This window comes from Muntiacus reevesi, chromosome 3, assembly GCF_963930625.1.
Source record: "Muntiacus reevesi chromosome 3, mMunRee1.1, whole genome shotgun sequence".
Lineage (NCBI taxonomy): Eukaryota > Metazoa > Chordata > Mammalia > Artiodactyla > Cervidae > Muntiacus > Muntiacus reevesi.
The window spans coordinates 227,747,252-227,769,127 of NC_089251.1; the positions used below are offsets into that span (position 1 = coordinate 227,747,252).

The 21,876-nt window shown below is 42.5% G+C and overlaps 1 protein-coding gene across 5 annotated transcripts in view; it reads left to right on the top strand.

Annotated features, from left to right (window-relative positions):
- The window catches only part of FMNL2 (formin like 2), a 326,764-nt gene that overhangs the window by 291,437 nt on the left and 13,451 nt on the right, over nt 1–21,876 (top strand). For all 5 annotated transcript variants that reach the window (XM_065931549.1, XM_065931550.1, XM_065931548.1 and 2 more), the window contains 11 exons: nt 2,272–2,382; nt 5,128–5,277; nt 7,250–7,351; nt 9,270–9,582; nt 9,922–10,134; nt 15,038–15,162; nt 15,738–15,940; nt 17,475–17,709; nt 18,772–18,840; nt 18,968–19,048; nt 20,314–20,443. In XM_065931549.1, coding sequence (XP_065787621.1) covers nt 2,272–2,382; nt 5,128–5,277; nt 7,250–7,351; nt 9,270–9,582; nt 9,922–10,134; nt 15,038–15,162; nt 15,738–15,940; nt 17,475–17,709; nt 18,772–18,840; nt 18,968–19,048; nt 20,314–20,443 — 1,732 coding nt within the window. The remainder of the gene's footprint in view (nt 1–2,271; nt 2,383–5,127; nt 5,278–7,249; nt 7,352–9,269; nt 9,583–9,921; nt 10,135–15,037; nt 15,163–15,737; nt 15,941–17,474; nt 17,710–18,771; nt 18,841–18,967; nt 19,049–20,313; nt 20,444–21,876) is intronic.

The window sequence follows — 21,876 nt, forward strand, 5'->3', positions numbered from 1 at the left end:
TGTACTGTGTGCTCAATTCTTGTGCCATCTAGCAAATATTTGCCTCTTAGGCATATCATAATACTCACAGATCATTTAGACCTGCTTTCAGAAGAGTAACAGAAAAATGCCAAAATCCAGCCATATTTTTTTTCCAGATAATGAGGCTTTTCATAAACTATCTTGGGAATGCAATTAAGTTGTCAAACCTCCCAAACAACATATTCCCTTAAAACATAATATAAATGCTTCAGATGTTGCACAAGACCTTTCTAAGTATTTTTTGGTGGGCAAAAGAAAACAAAAAAGTGACAAAATCTTTTTAGTTCATTGACCCATAGCACTTGAAGTAATTTTTTTTAGTAAATCACAACAGAGTTCCATGTAACCTAGAGAGTTGACACGTCTTCCACAGATACCCAGTGGATAACATACACTCCAAGAAGAATCTAACTTGATAAACAATAATTTAATAAAGGTAAAGGAAGAAGGGCTTGGGGGAGAGAGGAAGGGTGAAGCAGTTTGCAGAGTAAATGTGAATCTGGATCCCACAGTCACACCTCCTTTCTAGTCTCTGGGTGGTTATAGAAGAAGAACATCAGAGAGAGATTTTCCCTGTAAATAAACTGACTGTCCCTACTGAAAATAAAATAGCTACGTTAAACTCTGTTCCTGTTGTTTACTAAACTGGGTTCAGGTTTTCTCTGTGGCAGATCAGAGCCACTGATGCAGTTGTGGGAAGAAAGTAGCAAATCCAGGACTTTTATGGAATAGAAACTGGTTGGTTGTTTAAAATGGGCAAATGGATCAGAAGTTCTGTTGCTCTCCTGTTGGTATGGTGGGTCCCCCAGTACAGTTTTAGAAGAGATTACCTTGTGATTGCAGATGATTTAAATGTTCTTCATCGTAATAATTGTCACTTTTTTACAGTGTACCTGTAATAACTTAGCTTGTTCTATATGCCTACAAGGCTTTTAAAAAATACCTTTACTGAGATGTAACTGGGGCTTACTTGGTGACTTGGAAGGTAAAAAATGTGTTGCAATACAGAAGAGCTGGATTTGATCCCTGAGTCGGGAAGATTCCCTGGAGAAGGGAATGGCAGCCCACCCCAGTATTCTTGCCTGGGGAATCCATGGACGGAGGAGCCTGGCGGGCTACAGTCCATGGGGTCACAAAGAGTTGGACATGACTGAAATACAACTAACATACCATCCAACTTACACATCTAAAGTGTGCAGGTCAATGTATTTTTAATATATTCCTAGGGTTGTGCCGTCATGACTGCAATCTAATGTATGACATTTTGTTGCCCCTCAAAGAGTTTCTGTACCCACTAGTGGTTATTTTTCCCACCCCAAGTCCTAGGCAACTATTAACCTACTGTCTGTCTACATATGTTCCCATTCTGAATATTTCACATGAATGGAATCATAATGTACATGGTCTTTTGTGTCTGACTTTTTTTTTCCTAGCAAAATGTTTTCAAGTTCACTCATGTTGTAACATGTGTAGGACTTCATCTTTTTCATTATTGTATAATATTCTACTGTATGCATATATCACATTTAAAAATCCATCCATTCATGGACATTGGGATTTTTTTCCCCCTTACTTTTTGGTTATTATGAATAATGCTGCTATGGCCATTTGTGTACCCATTTTTATATGGATGTATTTTTTCATTTCTCTTGATTATGTATCTCAAAGTGGGATTGCTGGGTAATCAAGCTTTTCAAAGTGGCCACTTGACAGTAGTTTATATCCCCACCAGCAGTGGATGAGGGTTCCAGTTTTTTCATGTTTTATCAACACTTGTTATTGTCTTATTGATTAAAGCCATCTTAGGGGATAAGAAGTGATATTTTATTGTGGTACTGCTATGCATTTTTGCACATTAAAAATTTTTTTTCATTGAAGAAACAAATTTTTTTAATTAATTCATTTATTTTTAATTAGAGTGTAATTGCTTTGTAATGTGTTACTTTCTGCTATACAACAATGTGGATCAGCTATATATATACACATACCCCTTTCTTCTTAAGCCTCCATCCCACCCTTCCAGGTCATCATGCAGCATCAAAGTGAGCTCCCCGTGCTATACAGGGACTTTTGCATTTTTAAAAATTGTGAATTTTTTTAATTGTAAAATATTTTTAAAGATCCAGTGAAACAAAGGAAAAGCAAATTGGTAAATGAGCTTAGATTTGTGAAATTGAAAGTATATGCCTTATGATTACGCTGAGAAAATAAGTTTGGACTTCTTCTAACCTGTTGGCAATTTTATTTCAGGTGGCCTCTATGCAGTTTATTAATATTGTAGTCCACTCAGTAGAAGACATGAATTTCAGAGTTCACCTCCAATATGAATTTACCAAATTAGGCCTGGACGAATACTTGGATGTAAGTATAGCTGTTAAGCTTTGGTTCCAATATGAGACTTGATTTATCATGGACCCTCAAAGATGCACTTCCATTATGACCAGAGATCACCTAAGGCTCTATGCAGTCAGGTGTTGTAGAGCTAGTTAAAAGAACCTGTCTGAGCGATGTGACCTGTCAGGGAAGCTGGATTCATGCAGGTCTCCTGGGACCTGACACTGTCTTCTGTCAACAGCATTTAGTACCTCTTGGAGCCTTGGTGCAGCTGTCCTCTGCTTTTGAGCTGTCTGGGTCAAGTCTTGCTACACCCTTCATCAGGTCTGTTGGGCACCGTGTGCTCTTAGTTACTCTAGGGACTCCATAAATGCTTAGAGCATCAAGAAATAATGAGGAAACGGACCCTAGAGACTTCCTTGTGTAGCTGTTAAATTCTGCTTAAAGTGTTTGTGGCTTTAGAAATTCTGCTTTTAGTTCTTAGGAGAAGAGAGATCTAAAGTTTCTCTTTCTCTTGCTCCCTTGCAGAAGTGCTTAGCTGGTTCCCTGAAATTCTTCCCTTAGGAACAAAGCTGATGTGAAAATCATAAATAGACTTAAGTAACTGTGTGTACACAGATGTCCTTTGACACTTAGGCAGTTTCGTTTTCCCTTTTGCATAAGGAATGATTCACCTGAATTTGAAAGACTGCTGGCAATAGGGCAAGAATTGTTGACCTCAGTTTCAAGGCTGTTTCTAGAAATGAAGAAAATAGAAGTGATTCCCTTGGACATCTCCAGATTTCACCTGGAGAGTTCATTGTTGTTAAGGGTGAAGCCAGAGAACTACCCTGATGGTACCCTCAGTTTATTGAAAGGTAGAATCGCTGAGTTGGTTACTCTTGAGCTCATGGCCTTATTTCTCAGACCAGCTAGGCTGCCCTTGAGTAGACTGGCCTCATGTTGTCTAAAGGCTCCATTCAGGTTTGTTGTTGTTGTGTTGCGCAGTCATGTCCAACTCTTTGTGACCCCATGGACTGCAGCACACCAGGCTCCCCTGTCCTTGACCATCTCCTGGGGTTTGCTCAAACTCATATCCATTGAGTTGATGATGCCATCCAAATATATTATACTCTGTCGCCCCTTCTCCTCCTGCCCTCAATTTTCTCATCGGGTCTTTTCCAGTGAGTCAGCTCTAAGCATCAGGTGGCCAAAGTATTGGAGCTTCAGCATCAGTCCTTCCAGTGAATATTTAGGATTGATTTCCTTTAGGATTAACTGGTTTGGTCTCCTTCCTGTCCAAGGGTCTCTCAAGTGTCTTCTTCAGCACCACAGTTCGAAAGCATCAATTCTGCATCACTCAGCTTTCTTTATGGTCCAACTCTCACATCGGTACATGACTACTCAGATGGAGCTATGAAAGATTTCCATTGAAAAGTTTGTTTAAATTTCTTTCCTGTTAAAGACCCACTAATATATTTAACAGCACATTGTATTCAATAGTTTTTTCCTGTTTTGAACTAGGGTTCATCTATTCTCTTTCTCTACATTCTCCGAAAGTAGCAATATTTGAGTGAAAGTTGGGTGTATTCCTAGTGGTGTTTTGGGTTCCGTTTTGTGATGGCTGCACAGAGCTCATTTCAGGCTACAGGATATGACAGGTAGTGACATCAGCCCCTGGTACTCACTGTGAATCTTGTGAAGAATCTCACTAAGCTGCTGCTTCATTTCTTTTCTAGACTTTGCCCTTATTCAGAAATTTTTTTCTTTTCTGACTCGTAAACTAAGATAGAACATATTCTCTTCAAGACAGCTAAGATGTAGAATTCTAGATTAAACCCAGGAGAAAGGTCCATTTTCCTGAAACTTTATTTGTAGAGCAGAATTCCTCTTAAAAATGTAAGATTGTTTCCAAAACTCTGTTTCTCTAACTTCCTGGCTTCTTGGTGCTGAACATTGATAGATAGAAGTGGTTATAAGAGTAATGTAAGCATATAATAAATGCTTAATTAGTTTACAAAATCCCAGCCTTGTAAGTCACCATTATCTGTTCAGTAACTGTCTACTGGCATCATCCATGTGCCAGATATTATTGTAACCACTCACTTTTTCCCCAGGGAGAAACATGAATTACAGTACTTGTAAAAAAGATGTACTGATTTATTACCCACCCTCTAATTTTACCTTAGAGCTGGTTGACTTCCTTTGACCCTAGAATGCTGAGAATGGCAGAAAGCTTCCTAATCTGTGCTTTGGGAGCCATGAGCTTCTCATGTTGGGCAAGTGTCTTAGTCATCTAATTATGGAGGATGGGTTCAAGAAATTAGTGCCAAAATAGTCCCCAAGGCTAAGAAACTCTACCAGTGTCTTTCCCGCCTCCCAACCTCACCCCCAACCAGAACTGTCATCACTACCCAGGCAAGATACCACCCACTCTAATCTCTTCTACCACACAGATACCCCTCAGGGTTTATGTTACAGCTGTTCCCTTATGATTTTTCTATTATCTTGATTTCATCTGCATAAAAAATGTTTTAGGTTGAAATATATCTGCATGGGAAATCTATCTACAGGAAGGATTAGGGAGAAATGTGTGTATATTTGGGAGAGGGTAAGTGCCAGAAAGTAATCTGATGATACCCTCCTAGATGATTACCCCAGAGTTCTCCTAAGGAGGATGAGATAGAAAACCCTCTCTTGGAAGGAGCAAACAAAAATATGTAGGCTGTTGGGTCACTATGTTCTATTTGACAGTTATGCTAACACCATGTTCTCTTGCATTTTGTTTTTTAGAAGCTGAAGCACACGGAGAGTGACAAACTGCAGGTACAGATTCAGGCTTATCTGGACAATGTGTTTGATGTGGGAGCTCTTCTGGAGGATGCCGAAACCAAGAATGCAGCCTTGGAGAGGGTGGAGGAACTGGAAGAAAACATCTCTCATGTAACTACCTCTCAGAAAAGGAAAAGTGGCTAACGTTTTGGCTAGGGTGCAAAACAGAATAGATGTTAGCTTTTATGGCTTTTATGACAGCAAACAGCAGGATGTGGAGTCTAGGAATGAGCTGCAACTTGAGCTAGAAAACAACCTGAAGCCATTCTGGGCTCTTTCAAAGAAGGCAGGTGTGTTACTTACAGCTAAGTGAAACTCACTGCCTTACCTTCATTCACTGCTCCGTTTTCTGCTGCATCTAGATTTCCCTTTTAGTTATATGCACAGAAGCATTACAGGATGGTGTTTAAAAAAAAAAAAAAAAAAAAAGATTGGCATTACCTGGGAGGAATGCAACTCAAATATTTCGGTTTGGTGAAGTCTTTTCTTCTGAACATGAGTACCTTGTACCAAACATGTCCACGCAAGCCGTCGACAGGCTGATCCAGTGACCTTATGATGTGGGTCTTCACCTTCCTGCCTCATGGGTCCTTAGGTTCTATAGATTCATCTCAAGTAGTAGCATTTTCAAGGAAATCAGCAAATTTCCCCACATACCCATTTCTTTAAAGGAGTGTCCTCTGAGTATAATGAACAGGAATATGGTACTTCTTGAAAACCCAAACACTGTGAAGACCAGATTCTTTTGCTGAATTCTGATTGAAAATGCCCTTGACTGTGAAATGAATTGTGTCTCTTTGGAGAGATGTGGTTTTTCCTCTCTGAACAGTGCATTTATTTTCCCTTGCATTTCCTAGTATGTCTTCATATGTGTGTGTTTCATGTCATTCCCTTTTTCCCATCTGTCTGAAAAGGGGAATTTTCATGGCCAAGTTGCCAAAACCCCTCCCTTTATTAAGTGCTGTGCTGACTTAGTTGGCACCTGCTTAGGAAGAGAATTTACAGGCTCTTCCCTTTCTTTTTTTCTTTTTGTCTCTTCTTTTAAAATATGTATTGGTTTAGTCAAAAAGTTTGTTTGGGTTTTTCCATAAGATGTTACAGGAAAACCCATACAAACTTTTTGACCACCCCAATCTTGTATTCTGAACCTGGTCAGCAGTAAATCTCCACTCTCCCTCCTCATCAGTCCTCTCTGATTTTCTTTACTTGCTATTATTCTCAGTGAGATGTAAGGAATCAGAAGTCACCCAGTTTTAGAGCCTTATGTGAAAAGTAAGTGCTTCATTGATGGCTCATCCCATCTTTCTCTGAAGCCTCAGCCAGCACTGCATGACCCTACTTAAATAATCTGCTATTGTAGTAACCACCTGTTTATTTGAACTACCCCTCCAAAATGACTTTTATTATTGAAATTCCCCAGTGACTCAGTGAAGAATCTGCCTGCCATGCAGGAGACATGTGTTCAGTCCCTGGGTTGGGAAGATCCTCTGGAGAAGGCAATGGCAACCCACTCCAGTATTCTTGCCTGGAGAATCCCATGGACTGAAGAGCCTGGTGGGCTACAGTCCATGGGGTCAAAAAGAATCAGACACGACTGAGCAACTAAGCATGTCCAAAATGTCTTTTATTTTGGGGATAATTTGGGTCAAAACAAGCAGTAGTATTTTTTCAACTGATAACTCAAAGTAACAGAACCAACTTTTCTCAGTCAACAGTTTTCAAAACCTTTTGCCTAATAGCCCTTTCTTAGGGAGGGAGAGGTGACCAGTCCACCTCCCTCACCCACTGTTCTCTACTCTTGTGGGCCCCTGCAGAAATGGAGATTGGCACATTGTGTACATGGAAGCACTAAGGAGCTGACACATGAGTTTTGTTAAGAGTTCCTTGTAAATGAATTCCTGTTAGAAGCAAGTTTGTATTCAGGACCATCTTATAAATATTAACAATTTCAGAAAACAACTTGGGGTGCACATGCAGGACTCTGAGGGGCCCCTCATGTCTCTGAGCTCCGCTTTCTGAAAACCAAGGAACTGGTCAGAATGATCCTGTGTCATGACAAATCTTTCCTTTCTAAACTTGACAGTTGTCGGAAAAACTGCAGGACACAGAGAATGAAGCCATGTCCAAGATTGTGGAACTGGAAAAGCAGCTCATGCAGAGGAACAAGGAGCTGGATGTTGTTCGGGTAAGTGTGATGGTGGCAGCTGCCCCAGATGGGCACTGTGGGGAACCAGCTCTGGCTTTAGCCCAGTAGATAGTACCCAGATATGGTGACAGGCTTCCCAGGTGGTATGAGTGGTAAAGAACATGCCTGCCAATGCAGGAGACACGGGTACAATTCCTGGGTTGGAAAGATCCCCAGGAGGGGGAAATGGCAACCCACTCCATTACTCTTGCCTGGAGAATCCCATGGGCTGGGAGCCTGGCGGGCTACAGTCCACAGGGTTGCAAAGAGTCGCATATGACTGAAGCGACTTGGCACGCACACACACATGGTCACGGCAGAGGGATGCATGGATGTAGCATATTTGCTGGAACCATTTCAGAGGTAAAACTCCAAAGTAACTCATAGTCAGAGTATGTCTTTATATGTGTGTGCAATCAGATACTAGGGATTCACTAGTTCCTTATCACAGGTTTTGGGAGCAACAGTATTTTCCCATCTGGACAAGTCTGAGTGGATTCTGTGGATCACCCATTTGGTTGAAAAGAAAAACACAGCATGGATTTAATTCATGCCACTTATTTATTTTTATTAGACCTTGCACTTCTTTGTATTTCTTTGCTTTGCTTCTGCTTGAAACCAGGTTTGGTGGTTGCCTTGGAAACAGTGAAATCACAACACAGGCAAGATCTACTGGCATTCACCAAAAAGAGAGAGAGAGAAAGAAAAAAGGCAAAAGTAAAATCAATACATTTTATTATCAGATAATCCCAGCTATTTTGCTTGGCTTTAGCATGTTTTTATTTACAGATCAGGTATTTATGGGGTACCATCCATGTGTCTGAACATAAAAATACCAAAATGCCTGGAAGGCTTTTAGGCAAATGGCTGGCTTTTATGCCCCCATTAATGACATGGCACATTTTATGCGATGGTTATCATGTCTATGTGTGTTGCTTGATATTCTGACAGGTCCCACAGTTAACTCTAGGAAATTTGTTTTCTGGCACACCATTGAGACAAAGTTGTAGCATATGGCCTCAATTCAAGTTCAGACTCTCAGATTATTAATAATAGACAGGGTGTGAAGAATGTTTCCCTGCCTGCTCGAGGTTTGTGGTGAGAGATCACGTGTGTCAGGCCCAGAGGGTGAGTTCCATAAAATCCTTTCACTGGAGCCTCTGTGGGCCCCTTAGAAAAGGGGCCTTTGAATTAAAAGTCGTGACTTCTTTGTTTTCTGCTAAGAACCTAGACAGAAATAAGTAATTAGTGGAGGGCAGCACTGGACTGTTTTATTAACTGCATCCCCAAAGGGAAAATGTTACAACAATTGCTGTACTGGACTGAGCTTGGTCAAGGGGGCATTGTGAAGGCCAGAGATATCCATTCAAAACAGTCAGCCCCTGGTTACTCATGAGTGGATTATTCCATGATTTGCAGATTTTTAATCCCAGTCTGACTTCTATCCAAGTCTGATATAGGGACTTTTTGTCTGCTGTTAGCTGATATGTATCTAGGAGTTACAATTGAATTTTAACAAAACTAAAAGGAAAACATGCTGTACTACCAAAATACCCTCAGGATATTCTCAAGTCAACTATAAAATTATTTTTGGATTACCTCTGCCCTTTTCCTCTTCACCTGTGGGGAAAACTGACTTAGCTGTATTTATTAAAGGAAAGAACTACATTAACAGTAACAATTGCTAGAATGCATGCATTGCATGCATTACCAGTGAACAGTTGATAACAATGAGACTTTATAGGTTCTGGCCGAATTCCATAGATTTTCTATATTTATATATAAGTATCCTTTTTCTTTTTTCTTCTTCTTCTTTAATTTTTTTCCCCATTTTTTTTTACCTTCAGTTTGCCAATCTAATGGTAACATGTATGGATGTCATGTGAAGACAAGCTCTTGACCATGGCCTCTTTTGCAGGAAATCTACAAAGATGCAAATACCCAGGTTCACACATTAAGGAAAATGGTCAAAGAGAAAGAAGAAGCCATTCAGAGACAGTCTACCCTAGAAAAAAAGATTCATGAGCTGGAGAAACAAGGGACCATTAAAATTCAGAAGAAAGGGGATGGGGACATCGCCATACTCCCTGTCGTGGCCTCTGGCACATTGCCCACAGGGTCGGAAGTGGCAGCGGGTAACTTCGTGGGACCAGTACTGGGGGCCACCTCCTCGGGACCCTTGCCTCCTCCCCCCCCTCCACTACCTCTGTCGTCAGACGCATCTGAAGCAGGTAAGACGCCTTGGCAGGAGAACTGAGGTCCTATTGGGATATTTGTATTTCTTCTTTTACCTACTGTTAATTTATGTCCTCTGTCTGCTTTTATTTGCATGCTCTTTTATTTATTTTTAAAAACTGTTTACATTTTGAGATTAAAGTTGTAAGCCTTTCATTTCATATGTTGTAGAATACTCCCCATTTGTTACTGAGGACATTTTATAGTCTGGAAAAAACAAAACCCATTTATCCTTTTCAGTGTTTTGTTTTCAGTTACTTTATGTACACATGGCATGTTGCAGGAGAAACCATTCCTCTGTTTTAAAAGCCCTTTTGTTTCTTTTCTTTTGCCAGTGCAAAATGGTCCAGCGACACCACCTATACCACCCCCGCCTCCCCCTCCCCCACCTCCCCCGCCCCCGCCTCCCCCTCCTCCCCCTCCCCCTCTCCCAGGTCCCGCAGCCGAGACCCTGCCTGCTCCTCCCTTGCCACCCCCACCTCCTCCCTCTGCACCCCCGCTGCCCGGAACTTCTTCGCCCACAGTGGTTTTCAACTCAGGATTAGCAGGTAAGAGCACAGATTTAAGAACCAGATACTCAATCCGTATAGTCGATTGTCTTATCTCCAGAGAGTTAGAGACATTCTTTTCAATTCCAGGTCTCTTCTAAAATCACGTGTCTCCTCTTAATGTAAGACCGTTTCCGCTAATATAGCCACTAGAGGGGAAATTGTCGTGCAGGGGTGGCATTTTTCTCTCAATAGCCTTTGTTGTGGAAGTTCCAATCTCATACTGTCTTCCCACCTTCTCTGTCTCCACCTAGAGAAGGGAAGAGAGACAGGTTACCTTCTTAGGGATCTTTCTGGGCTCAGGAAAAAGGACCATCCAAGCTCTGACACCGCGTGTGTGCTTCCAGTGCTTATGGCTCTTTTCTTGGAAGGTATTTTCAGTGGCATCTGTGAAAGAGGAAGATGCCTTTCTGTGTAACTGCCTGATGTGGGCTTCCAGGGATTTCTTCCGAACATTTGAGGACATCACAATTCACTATAGCAAAATTAAGTTTTGAAGGGAAATGTCCCACCAGCAGTATCTTCTTGCCTTGAGATGCTTCCTGATGATGCACGTGGTCCTCCTGCTGCCAGGACAGGGTGTGGATTTCCTCCCTCATCAGAAGTAAGGCGGGGCCGGTGTGGCTTGAGAGCAAGAGAGTTGCTCTAATGTCTTGAAATCTTAAGTTCTTATCTTTGACTCATGAAAAGGAATTTTTACTCTTTTTTAAAATACAGCAAGCCGTTTTTCCCTCAGAGTTGTTTCCCTGCCATTTGGAATTGCTCTCAGTGTTGTGGAGCCATCCCTGTAACATTGGATAGTTCTGCTTCCTCATCTGTTTCAATCCCTTCGTGAGGTCTCTTATTTCTAATGAACTAGCACTCTAGCGGTCTCATTTCCAACGCTGCAGTGGTTTTCAGAGGCTTTCGCCCCAAGTCTTAGTTACAGGCCATCTCCTAGCCTTTCTCTCTTAGCCTGCCTGTGCCATCGGCAGCTGGACTGGCCAGTCATTAGGACTAATTCATCCTAGTGACTAAAGCCCTTTTCAACACCAGCAAACCACCCCTGTTCATATAAAACTGTCATGCAAGATGCCTATTCAAAGTCGTGTTGGCAGTAAACCAGTGACTTATTTCAACTTTTCAAGATCTTCCTCGTCTGCTGCTTTCTTTTTGAACTTTTATTGCTTCTGAAGGACAAAAGTTAAAGGAGTGTCACAGTGAGACTGTTGGATTTTGAAACATAAGCAAACAGAAGGCCTCTTAAGGAACCGCAGGAGTCTGTTGCATCAACAGGCTGTTTTCAGTGATGTTGTGGAAGCTTGTCCTGGTCGAGTGCCCCTGGGCCCAGGGATGATTGCTCCAGGAGCGCTCACCGTGAGATGTGTCACCGTGGCGTCTCTCCTGTGGTCCTGCTTCCTTTCTCTCTGGGAGAACCTAATGTGCAGCACACCCTCCACTCCCCTTCACCTGGGCTCCGACTTGGACCTCAGAACTGCCGCGGCCGAGAGAAGAGCCAAGAGGCTGAGCTGTGCAGGTCCAGGGCTCCCTGCTGAATGAGTCTCGGCCTCTCAGGTTAAATGTTTTGCCTGGGTTCTTCCTCCTACCGCATCTTTGTAATTTGTTGGCTCTGGTGATTTGCCTCGGTCTTACAGTGGGACTCTGTGTCCAGCCGATCGTTCACGGCTCCTGCCGGGGTTGCTGCATTTGGAAGTTGTCCCCTTATTGTGCACTTCGAAGGACTGGATGTGGGACAGAAGAAAGTCCTCTTTAGTGCCATGAGCACCCACTGAACAGCTATAAGGCATTCTTACAGACTTAAGGATTATGAGATCCTTGTGAGTCTTTGATAGCTTGGGATCGGGCAGTTTCTACAAGGCCTTTAGTCTCTTTTCATTACTCATCCTTAATGTGACCATTAATACTTAGTGGTTGTAGCCCATTTTGAGGGCTGCTTTGGGCTACTGGCTGTTTTGCCAGTGTGTTCAGTAATGCGCTCTTTCTGAAACCAGGAGGTCAGACAGAACCAGGATGTCCCCGTAGAGCCAAGAGACAGCTGAGATGATACGCCAAGGGCTCCCGGGAAGCCAGAGACTTGTGACATCGCTAGGCCTCTGGATCTACAGGCAACTGGATGTCTTAGTTCTTCAGTAGGCAGTCAGCAAATATATTCTTGGTGACCAAATCAGGGAACCAGGAAGAGGTCGCTAAGCTTATCTTGTTGACTTTGCTTTGCATTTTATAAAGAAAGTATTATTAGTGTGAAGCATGCATTCAAAGCGTAAGGCATGGCTCCTGAAATCTGTTGGATCAGTCTGGTTCCTGCTTCTCAGTCAGATTGTTGATGACAGGCCCTTGGGTGGTCTGTACCCTTTGCTGTCCCTTTGGAAGAATGTGTTTTCGAACTTCACAATGAGAGTTGGGAGTTCAGCTGATTATTTTTTTCATTAAAAAAAAAATTGTTCAGATCTTATGGAATACCTGGTACAGATCAATACGGATGTTTGGGACCACTGTAATGAAATCATCTCTTCCTCTCTTCTAAAAAAGAATTATTAAAAAACAATATATAGTAAGGGTGTCTTTAAGGCAGGCCTGAATGGGAATGAATTTTTGGCTCTGCGCTGCCTTGTGAAATGTGTCCCAGAAGCGTGGAATTCTCTGCTAAGAGTATGTGAACTGCTGAGCCACTGGACGCTAACCATATCTAATTTTTTTTTTTCTGTATTTTCTTTGTTCTCTCTGCTTCCACAAAAGATGGGCCCATCAAGCTTTTCTGTAGGTTGCTCCTCCCTGAGTGTGTTGAGTGTCTGCCATGTGTCCCCGTGGGTCACACTGTGCCGTGACATCCCCCCATCTCCCATCGAGCCATTGCATTTGCTCTGTGTCCGTGGGGAGGCGCGGTGCCGGCTGGCAGTTGTGGTTCCAGGGCTACCCATGTTTTAGCTGAATCTGTAGAAGAGGTTATGGCCCTTTAGGCAGACATCCTGGACTTGAAGCACCATGTTCCTTTCTCCTTGGAAAGAGAACTGTTTTCTAGTTTTATTTTCATAGTTGGATCTCCGGGCCTCAACTCTGGAAGGGTTTTAGATTTGTCCTGAGGGAGAGAAAAAAGCTCCTCCCCAGAACAAGGGCAAGCTGGGTGCTGGTCATCCCCTCCACCTGGGGCCCGGCTGTCTCCACAGAACACCATCACTCCCCCACCCTACCCCCCAACACACACACACAGCCACTTTCTAGAGCCAGAACCTTGGGAACACGGGTTCATGGTCACCTAACGACCCCTCCTCTGCTAACCGCATCCCGCCTTCCCCACTTCCTCAGGGTCAGGACAACCTTTCTGAAGAGAACATTTTTTTTTTTTTGCCTGTGTTCTGATCTCAGGCTTATTCCTAATCTTGCTGAAAGAGTTAGAAGTAGGATGGCTGCCCACAGAGTGACGTGTAGGGAGTGTCCTGCGGCCTGGAGGGATGATGGAAACAGGTGATGCTGGCCTGGCCGCCTCAGGTTATGAAGGGAAGGTGCAGCCTGCCCCCAGCCCCTCCCTCTTTCCCTTGAACTTTGTCGAGATGCCAGACTGGAGGCAGCCCTGGTCCTTCGGCCTCTGGCGGACGTGGTTCTTCCCGGGCAGCGTTGACAAACGTGACTGCCATCAGGCAGTGGGGACTGAGGTGTCGCATTTGGGGGTGGACGGCCTGGTGTGGCGAAAGCTGTGTTCCTGTGTCCCTGCATGCTTCTGTGTGGATCTGTCAGGTGACATTCCTGCTGTTTCCGTGGCCTTCGTAACTCTGGAGGAACGAGAGGCACTGTCCGTCCCCCTTATTGCAGTCAGGCAGGCAGCCAGGTAACAGCCCACTTGTGTGTTACATTTCTTTGATTCTGTACTGACTGAACTTCCTTCTTCTCCCTCCCTTCCCAAATAGTGTGGTGGGCATCCTGAGACAGACTTGGAAGGTGAATATTTATAGCTAGCTGGTTTAGGAAGACTGCTATATGGTGTGTAGTTAATTAATGGAATTTTTAGTGGATTATCTTTTTTAGCTTATTTCCCCAAAGTAAGAGGAGTTAGCACCCCCCCCCCCCACCTCCCATCCCCTCAGAGATGGAACCCTTCCTCTCTATTAAGAGGTTTCCAGTGTTTTTGATGGGTGCCTTCTTACCTTCTAGTGGCAGGTAGCTGACTCCTGGGGAGGCGTTGCTCCTCGAAAGAGGGGGCAGAGACTGCAGCCCTTCTCACAAAAGCAATGCAAACCCCCATTTCTAAGTACCCTTTTTGTCTTCTTATACATTTTCTGTTTGGGGACATGCCTGGCCCTTAGTCTGTTTGGAATAACTCAACAGCCAGTATGATCCCCATGACAGGAATCATCCATAGGGTTGTGTTGCTGTGGCTGAAAGGCAGCCTTCTGGACCTTTCATTCCTGGTGGTTTAGGCAGATACTATCTGCAGCCTCTGATCATCGTTGAAGATTTTTTTTTCTAAGTAAATGTTCAAGAGCCAGAAATTTAGGATGTCAAAATTACACTCACGTTCATGCATGTCAAACCAAGTGACACAGGGTATTTGCCCTCTCTGCTATCTAATAACATGAAGAATAATTTTTACTCCCTGACACTTTGTGCTAAGCATTGTCTTGACACTGTGACTGTCTTTCAACCATCCAGTTGCCTGCATTAAAACAATAAATACAAGTAAAAAGCCCAGGGATTAGGCCTCTTTAATACACTGTTGTATCAGTCAGCCAAATGAAGACCTCAAGTTGCTCTGGCCAAAGCGTTGTACGAAGTTTTCCATTTTTCAAAACACCTGGCCACCTCTTGCCAGTCTTCCTCCAGGGTTAGAGTGTCATCTGCAAGGACTGTTGTCTGATTGTTCTCAAGGGTCTTGGTGGAATCTTCATTGCATTCTCTCTGACCTCTGTAGCTGTGAAAATTAAGAAGCCAATCAAGACGAAATTCAGAATGCCAGTTTTTAACTGGGTTGCCCTGAAGCCAAACCAGATCAATGGCACAGTCTTCAATGAAATTGATGACGAACGAATTCTGGAGGTATCTTTCTCATTGGTTAGAAACAAGGGACCTTCTCTGTTCAGCAAAGCCAGGATGGGTGCTGTGTTAACCTGAACATTTCAGCCTTAAAAGCTAGTGTTTTAAGTGTCTTGATGTAAAAGAAGAAAAGGAGAATAAAATTGAATGTTCTTTTATAAGGTGGTTCTAAAACTGTGTTTAATAAGTGACCTTAAAATGGAATAGTTTTGAACATCTTCACTGTATGTGACAAAAGTGACACAATCTCTGCCCTTAATTTATAAAAGGGCATAAAAACCTTTTATTGAACTGTGAATAAAAAAGGACTCAATAATCACACCCAGTAGTTGGTTTGGTGGATAGCTTTGGTTTGTGCTGGCCATCCCTATAAGCCAGTAATTGAAAGGCAATTGAATTAACTGGTTGGAATCAGTTGTTCAAATAGTGAAATAGAGTTAAGCCGTGGTCAAAAACAAGTATTATACTTGGTAGAAAAAGTAACCTATTTGATGTTTAAGAGACTATTCAAATGGTGGCTTCCTGACTTCGTTTTTAAGTATGGTCTAATTTGCTTACTTCATTCCTCTCCACCCCAGGATTTAAACGTGGATGAATTTGAGGAAATATTTAAGACAAAAGCCCAAGGTCCTGCCATTGATCTTTCTTCAAGCAAACAGAAGATAACGCAGAAAGGATCGAACAAAGTGACATTACTAGAAGCAAACAGGGCTAAAAATCTTGCCATCACTTTAAGGAAAGCTGGAAAGACTGCTGAAGAGATATGTAAAGCTATTCATGTGTAAGTTCAGGGCATTCAGGAGGATTATGTCTTAGTAAATTTAGGATAAAATGATGGACCAGAAATGGCCCATGGGGGTGCCGTATTAGATTGAGTAATTGTCTTAGAAGAACAACAATTGGATCATGACATCATTTATTATCTTGGTCTGCTCTCTTATATCGGAGAAGGCAATGACAACCCAGTCCAGTACTCTTGCCTGGAAAATCCCATGGATGGAGGAGCCTGGTGGGCTGCAGTCCATGGGGTCGCTAAGAGTCAGACACAACTGAGCGACTTCACTTTCACTTTTCACGTTCGTGCATTGGAGAAGGAAATGGCAACCCACTCCAGTGTTCTTGCCGGGAGAATCCCAGGGACGGGGGAGCCTGGTGGGCTGCGGTCTATGGGGTCGCACAGAGTCGGACACGACTGAAGCAGCAGCAGCAACTCTCTTATATATGCCTACAGCAACACTTACATAAGAGGAAAGTTGAGAAAAGTATTGCAGATGTTAAGAAAAGGAAGAAATGTCAGTTTTCTGTGGAGTATCTGAATTTTATCCAGATTTGCTGAGTACAAATTTGATGGCATTTGTGGAATGATTCAACTCAATGCCAGATGCAAATAGGATACAGATGCATATTTTAATTCATAACAATAGGAATGTGATTCCTGTTGCTCCTTAGCACTTTCCAGACATTTTAAACCAAGTTCTTTTTTTTTAATCTGTGAACTGCAGAGATGGCGTTGGTTTTATTTACTCTTCTGTGAGAATTTTTCTACTCTTTCACTTGTGGTAACTTTCAAATATGATAAGGATGTTATCAGATGTTTTAGGAGCTAATTTGTCATTGATGTTTTATAAATTTTGATCAGAGATTCTGTTTTGATTTCTGGTGCTGAAACCTAATATGCATTATGGTTTTTAATCTGAATTTATTTTGCTTGTCATGATTAAATGTAATTCTGTCGTTTTGCTGAATAGAGTTTGTCCAGAGAATAAAACAGAGGTAGTAGCAGATACTTAAGTTCACATGGAGCATATGTCCACAAAGACCTGGTCTTCTTTCAATGGATGTGAGCATTTTAGCGAAACATCCATTTATTATAGGTATTTGGATGCATTTTTCCTAAACACAAGGAAAAATATCCCAGACTTGCTGGTCTACTTGAAATCATTTACAGATATTCTGTAATCATGCATATAATTTGTATCTCTTTAATTAGCAGTATTTCACATGCCTAAAAAATGTCCTTGAACCGCTTAACCACCAGACGTTCAGCCTGCCTTCTGCTTTTTCCTCCTGTCACTTATTGGTGGTTTCCAGAGGCTTAGAGCTAGTAGTAGCCTGAAAACTGATTGTGGCAGTTGTGGTCCAGGCTTCCAGGAAGGACCAGTGAAGGTCCTTGATGCATAGTCAGGAGCCAGCTCCAACATGCATGTTCACATCTGTAGACATCAGCCTGCTGCAGACATCAGCTCATCCACGAACTGGACCAGATGGGGAGGAGGTTCTCTCTCTAACACTGACATGTCCACTTCTGTCTTCAGATTTGACCTGAAGACCTTGCCTGTAGACTTTGTAGAATGTTTGATGAGGTTCTTGCCAACTGAGAATGAGGTAAAAGTGCTTCGGCTCTATGAGCGGGAACGGAAGCCCCTGGAAAACCTGTCGGATGAAGACCGGTTCATGATGCAGTTCAGTAAAATTGAGAGGCTCATGCAGAAGATGACCATCATGGCCTTCATCGGGAACTTTGCTGAAAGCATTCAAATGCTGACTCCTGTGAGTGGCCCAGCTCTGGCAGGGGCATGGAGGGGTGCAAAGAGATAGAATGGTTTTGTTGTTTTCTTTTATGGTTCTTGCAGAATTGCACTTCATGTCATGGAGTCTCAGATGCCTTCCCAGAACTTTCGAGATGACATTTTTATTTTTGCCATCTTTTTCTCACTGTGTATGTCAAGTAAATTTGAAAACAGTGAATTTCCCTATTCCATGTGGCTGTTCTCCCCAGAGAATGCCATTTCCTGTGTTTGCAAATGTCCTTTGGATTTCAAATGAAACTTCAATACAGAGAACAAGGAAAATCATTTTCTCAAATTTGGTTCCCTCCTCAAAGTACCAGTCCTCTGGCTTGGTTAGCAAGACTGAAAATGTAACTTCATTTCTAAAAATGATCTCATGTCTTTAGTGAACAGGCTTATTGGCTTTCATTAGAAGCATTAAATTTGCCATGGGAGTCTTCTTCCTTGGAAGTTTGCTACAATACACTGGTGATGTAGAAATAATAGCCAACCATCTCTTATTCCTTCGTGTTGACTTGGTAAATGCTTATGAATATCATAAATAGTTCTTTCCCAGTTCTGTTTCTAAATAAATGTTTGTTAATTGCTGGTTATAGTAGCATGTATTCTGAGAATTTCTGCACAGTGATTGTATTTCTTTGCTATTTTGTTTTGTTCTTGTTCTTGGCTAGCTCCATTGATTTAAAAATATGAATTGTATTACATGATTACAGCTGGTGGGCAAGGAATTGAATTCTATTGAAAGACGCTGTTGACTCCTAACTCTTAAGTCTCATTGCTTAACAGATTTTATGATAAGCTAGTTCTCATAATGCTTCCTATTTAGAGAAGAGCTTACATGTGATGCTATAGTTACTTAAGACCTAGCAGGACAACTTATATTTGTTATGTTTAGGAAAAAATAGAATCTCAACATTAAGGCTCTAAGTTCTAAATGAAGACCTATTTTCTTCTGTGTTAATTTTTAGTTTTCAGTTAGAGTTCCCCATTTTTAATGTGTCTTTTTTTCCCCTCTTCTTCTTTCCTTTGACTTGGAATCTAGCAACTGCACTCAATTATAGCAGCATCTGTCTCTATAAAGTCGTCCCAAAAACTCAAGAAAATCCTGGAGGCAAGTGAAGTTTTCCTTTTATGCATTATGCACGTATGGAAGAGCTGACTTGTCAGTTGCATTCCTCGGCTGGGGAATGCCTGAGATGCTGTCCTGATGGGCTTCTCTTTTCTCTTGTTCTTTCCAGATCATCTTGGCCCTTGGAAACTACATGAATAGCAGTAAACGAGGAGCAGTTTATGGATTTAAACTTCAGAGTTTAGATCTGGTGAGTGGGTTAAAAGAAATACAAGAGTTATATGAGAGATGAAACAGCTGGCAAAGATTAAACCCTGGAGCAGAGAGGTTCTGCTCTGGGAAGCGGGGTGGGATATTTTGACGAAGATTCTCTGCTAGTGGGAGGATCAGTTGGTACAAATTTTCTGAAACACCATTTGGCAGCAGGCACTTCAGACGTTAGGAACACTCATACCTTGTGACCCAGTATGTTCATTTCTAGGACTCTTTCCTCAGGAGTCAGAAGTATGGATTCTGTTATTTTTTTTTATAATTGCAAACAATTAGCAACAATGTAAAGATTGGACATTTGGGGAAATGATTAAATATGCTGTAATAATAGTTCCAATGAGCTCTCCTTCAAATGTTAGACTATTTGTGAAGAGTTTTCAAAGGAATAGATAATTTGGTGTTTAGGAAAGAAAGGGTATAAGTTGTCTAGACAGTTTGGTTTTTAACTAAGTAAAATATGGAAGAAAAAGTCGAATGGAAGTAGGTCAGGTATTAACAGAGAGGGTTGAATGGAATTAGGAAATTCTTTAGAGATTCTTTTTTTAATTTTTCTATGTTGTCTTAAAAAAAAATTTATTTTTTTCCCCCTTCTTGGATGGAGAAGGGTACTCTGCTTTTCAGTCACCTGACTTATGTGAATGGGACTAGGGAAAATGGTCTGTGGAGCCCTGTCCCCCAGGCTGTATGGGGTACCGTGATTTCACAGGAGTCTACGGGGCAGTGGGTGGAGTCCCCGGCCCGGGGCTATGCGGTTATTTGACACGGAGTGTGTATTAAGTCTCAGTTCTGGCCGCTAGGAGGCCACATCTGCTTTGGGTTGGGAAGTTAAAGTGGCCGAGTGGGATGTGAGGTCTGTGGGGAAAGGACCTCTGCCTGCCAGGGCGCACGTCTGCTCACCTGCCCCTTCCAGCCTCAACCCCACTCTGGCCTTCACTTGGGGAGCACTGAGGCTGGAGTCTGCTGCTTGTCAGCGTTGGGGAGGCGGTGGAGCGGATGGGGGCGAGGAGTTCCTGTGAGGAGAGAAATGTGAGCGGCTCTCATGCTTAGGGTCGTCTCTGAAGTTGGGTGTATCCCCTGGTCAGGAAGCCCTCTTGCCACTTCGTAGTCCATGGGCTGGTTCACGGGAGAACCACGCTGACTCTCCTGTGGGTGGTTTCCATCTCCTCTGGGGCTCCTGTGCGCGGGTGTTTATTCTGATGGGAGAGCATCATCTTTACTCTAACCCGTGTCCCCTCTGGCTTTCAGCTCTTAGATACGAAGTCAACGGACCGAAAGCAAACGCTTTTGCACTATATATCCAATGTCGTAAAAGAAAAGTATCAGCAAGTGTCCCTCTTTTATAATGAGCTTCATTATGTGGAGAAGGCTGCTGCAGGTACTCAATTTCAGCTTGTAACATTACTGTCGGGTGTAAATGCCTTGAGTCATGGGGGAACCATTCTCCCTGTGTAAACAGCACTCCTCAGAACCCTTCTATGAAAGTGAGGCTAAAATATCAGAGGCTCTGAGCTGAAACACATCGGCTATGGTGCTGGCCATTCCTGGGATCAGTAATAAACATGGACATGAAGGTGACCTTAGTGTCCTCTTTATAAAGATCCAGGTCTTTTGGGCTCATGTGACTTCCCTCTTCCATCCTTTTTATTCTGTAGCTGTCATTTTCTTTTTTTCACTTTTTGGCCATGCCTCTCAGCATGTGGGATCTTAGTTCCCCGACTAGGGATCAAACCTGTGCCCCTCTGCACTGCAAGCATGGAATCTTAACCGCTGGACACCAGGGAAGTCCCTGTTGCTGTTATGTGAAATAAGGGAATTAGAATCTAAGTTTCACCCCCAACAAATTTTTTAATTAGGTTTTGTGCCATCCTACTTGCTCAGGTGTGGCAGTTCTAAACGTTTGTGTTTAGCCTGAATTATCAGTACTACTTCTTGTTGCTTTGCTGTGACAGTTTGGAATTTTCTTGCATAAATCACCAGTGACCCTGAGATTGGGGTTCTGTACAAGGTAATAGCATCCTTATGTTTCAAATGAGAAAACTTGACATTTTTTATAGGTTAAATGCCTTGCCTAAGGATACATGGTTAGAAAGTGATAGAAACAGAACTGGAGGAACTCCCCTGGTGGTCTAGTGGTTTTAAGAAGCCACCTCTGCCAATGCATAAGACATGAGTTCGATCCCTGGTCCAGGAAGATCCCACAAGCCATGGCACAATGAAGCCCGTGTGCCACAACTACTGAGCCTGTGCTCTGCAACAAGAGAAGTCAGCGCGGCCATAAATACATGATAATAATTTAAAAACAAAAGGAACTTGAACTCAGGTTGTCTTCTCATATGCATTTCTCTTCTGTGTATCCCCTGGTCAGGAGGGGATTGATTGTCTGGTGGACTGATTTTCCTCCTTTTCAAGTTTCCCTTTGTCTAAATTCAGGGGTTTTAGCATCACAATTCTAATTAAGAAAAGAAGTTTAAAAATTTCCTATAGCTCATTTTGGCCCTAATGAGATTCCCCTAAAGAGTCATTTCAAAAAACCTAGTGGGGGAGATTGGGGAGATTGAGGTGCTCTCTGACAGGCTTGTTTTCTGTGTTCTCACTCTGGATTCCTTTATTTATTTATTTTTTTTACTGTGGTAGAAGTCATATAATATAAAAAATACCATTTAATCATATTCACCCATGCAGTCCAGGGGCACTGTTCAGTGTGAATGTGTAAGTACATTCACTTTGTTGTGCAGCTCTCACCATGGTCTAGCTCCTGAATTTTCCACTTTCCTGAACTGAATCGCTTTCCCCATTAAACACTAACTG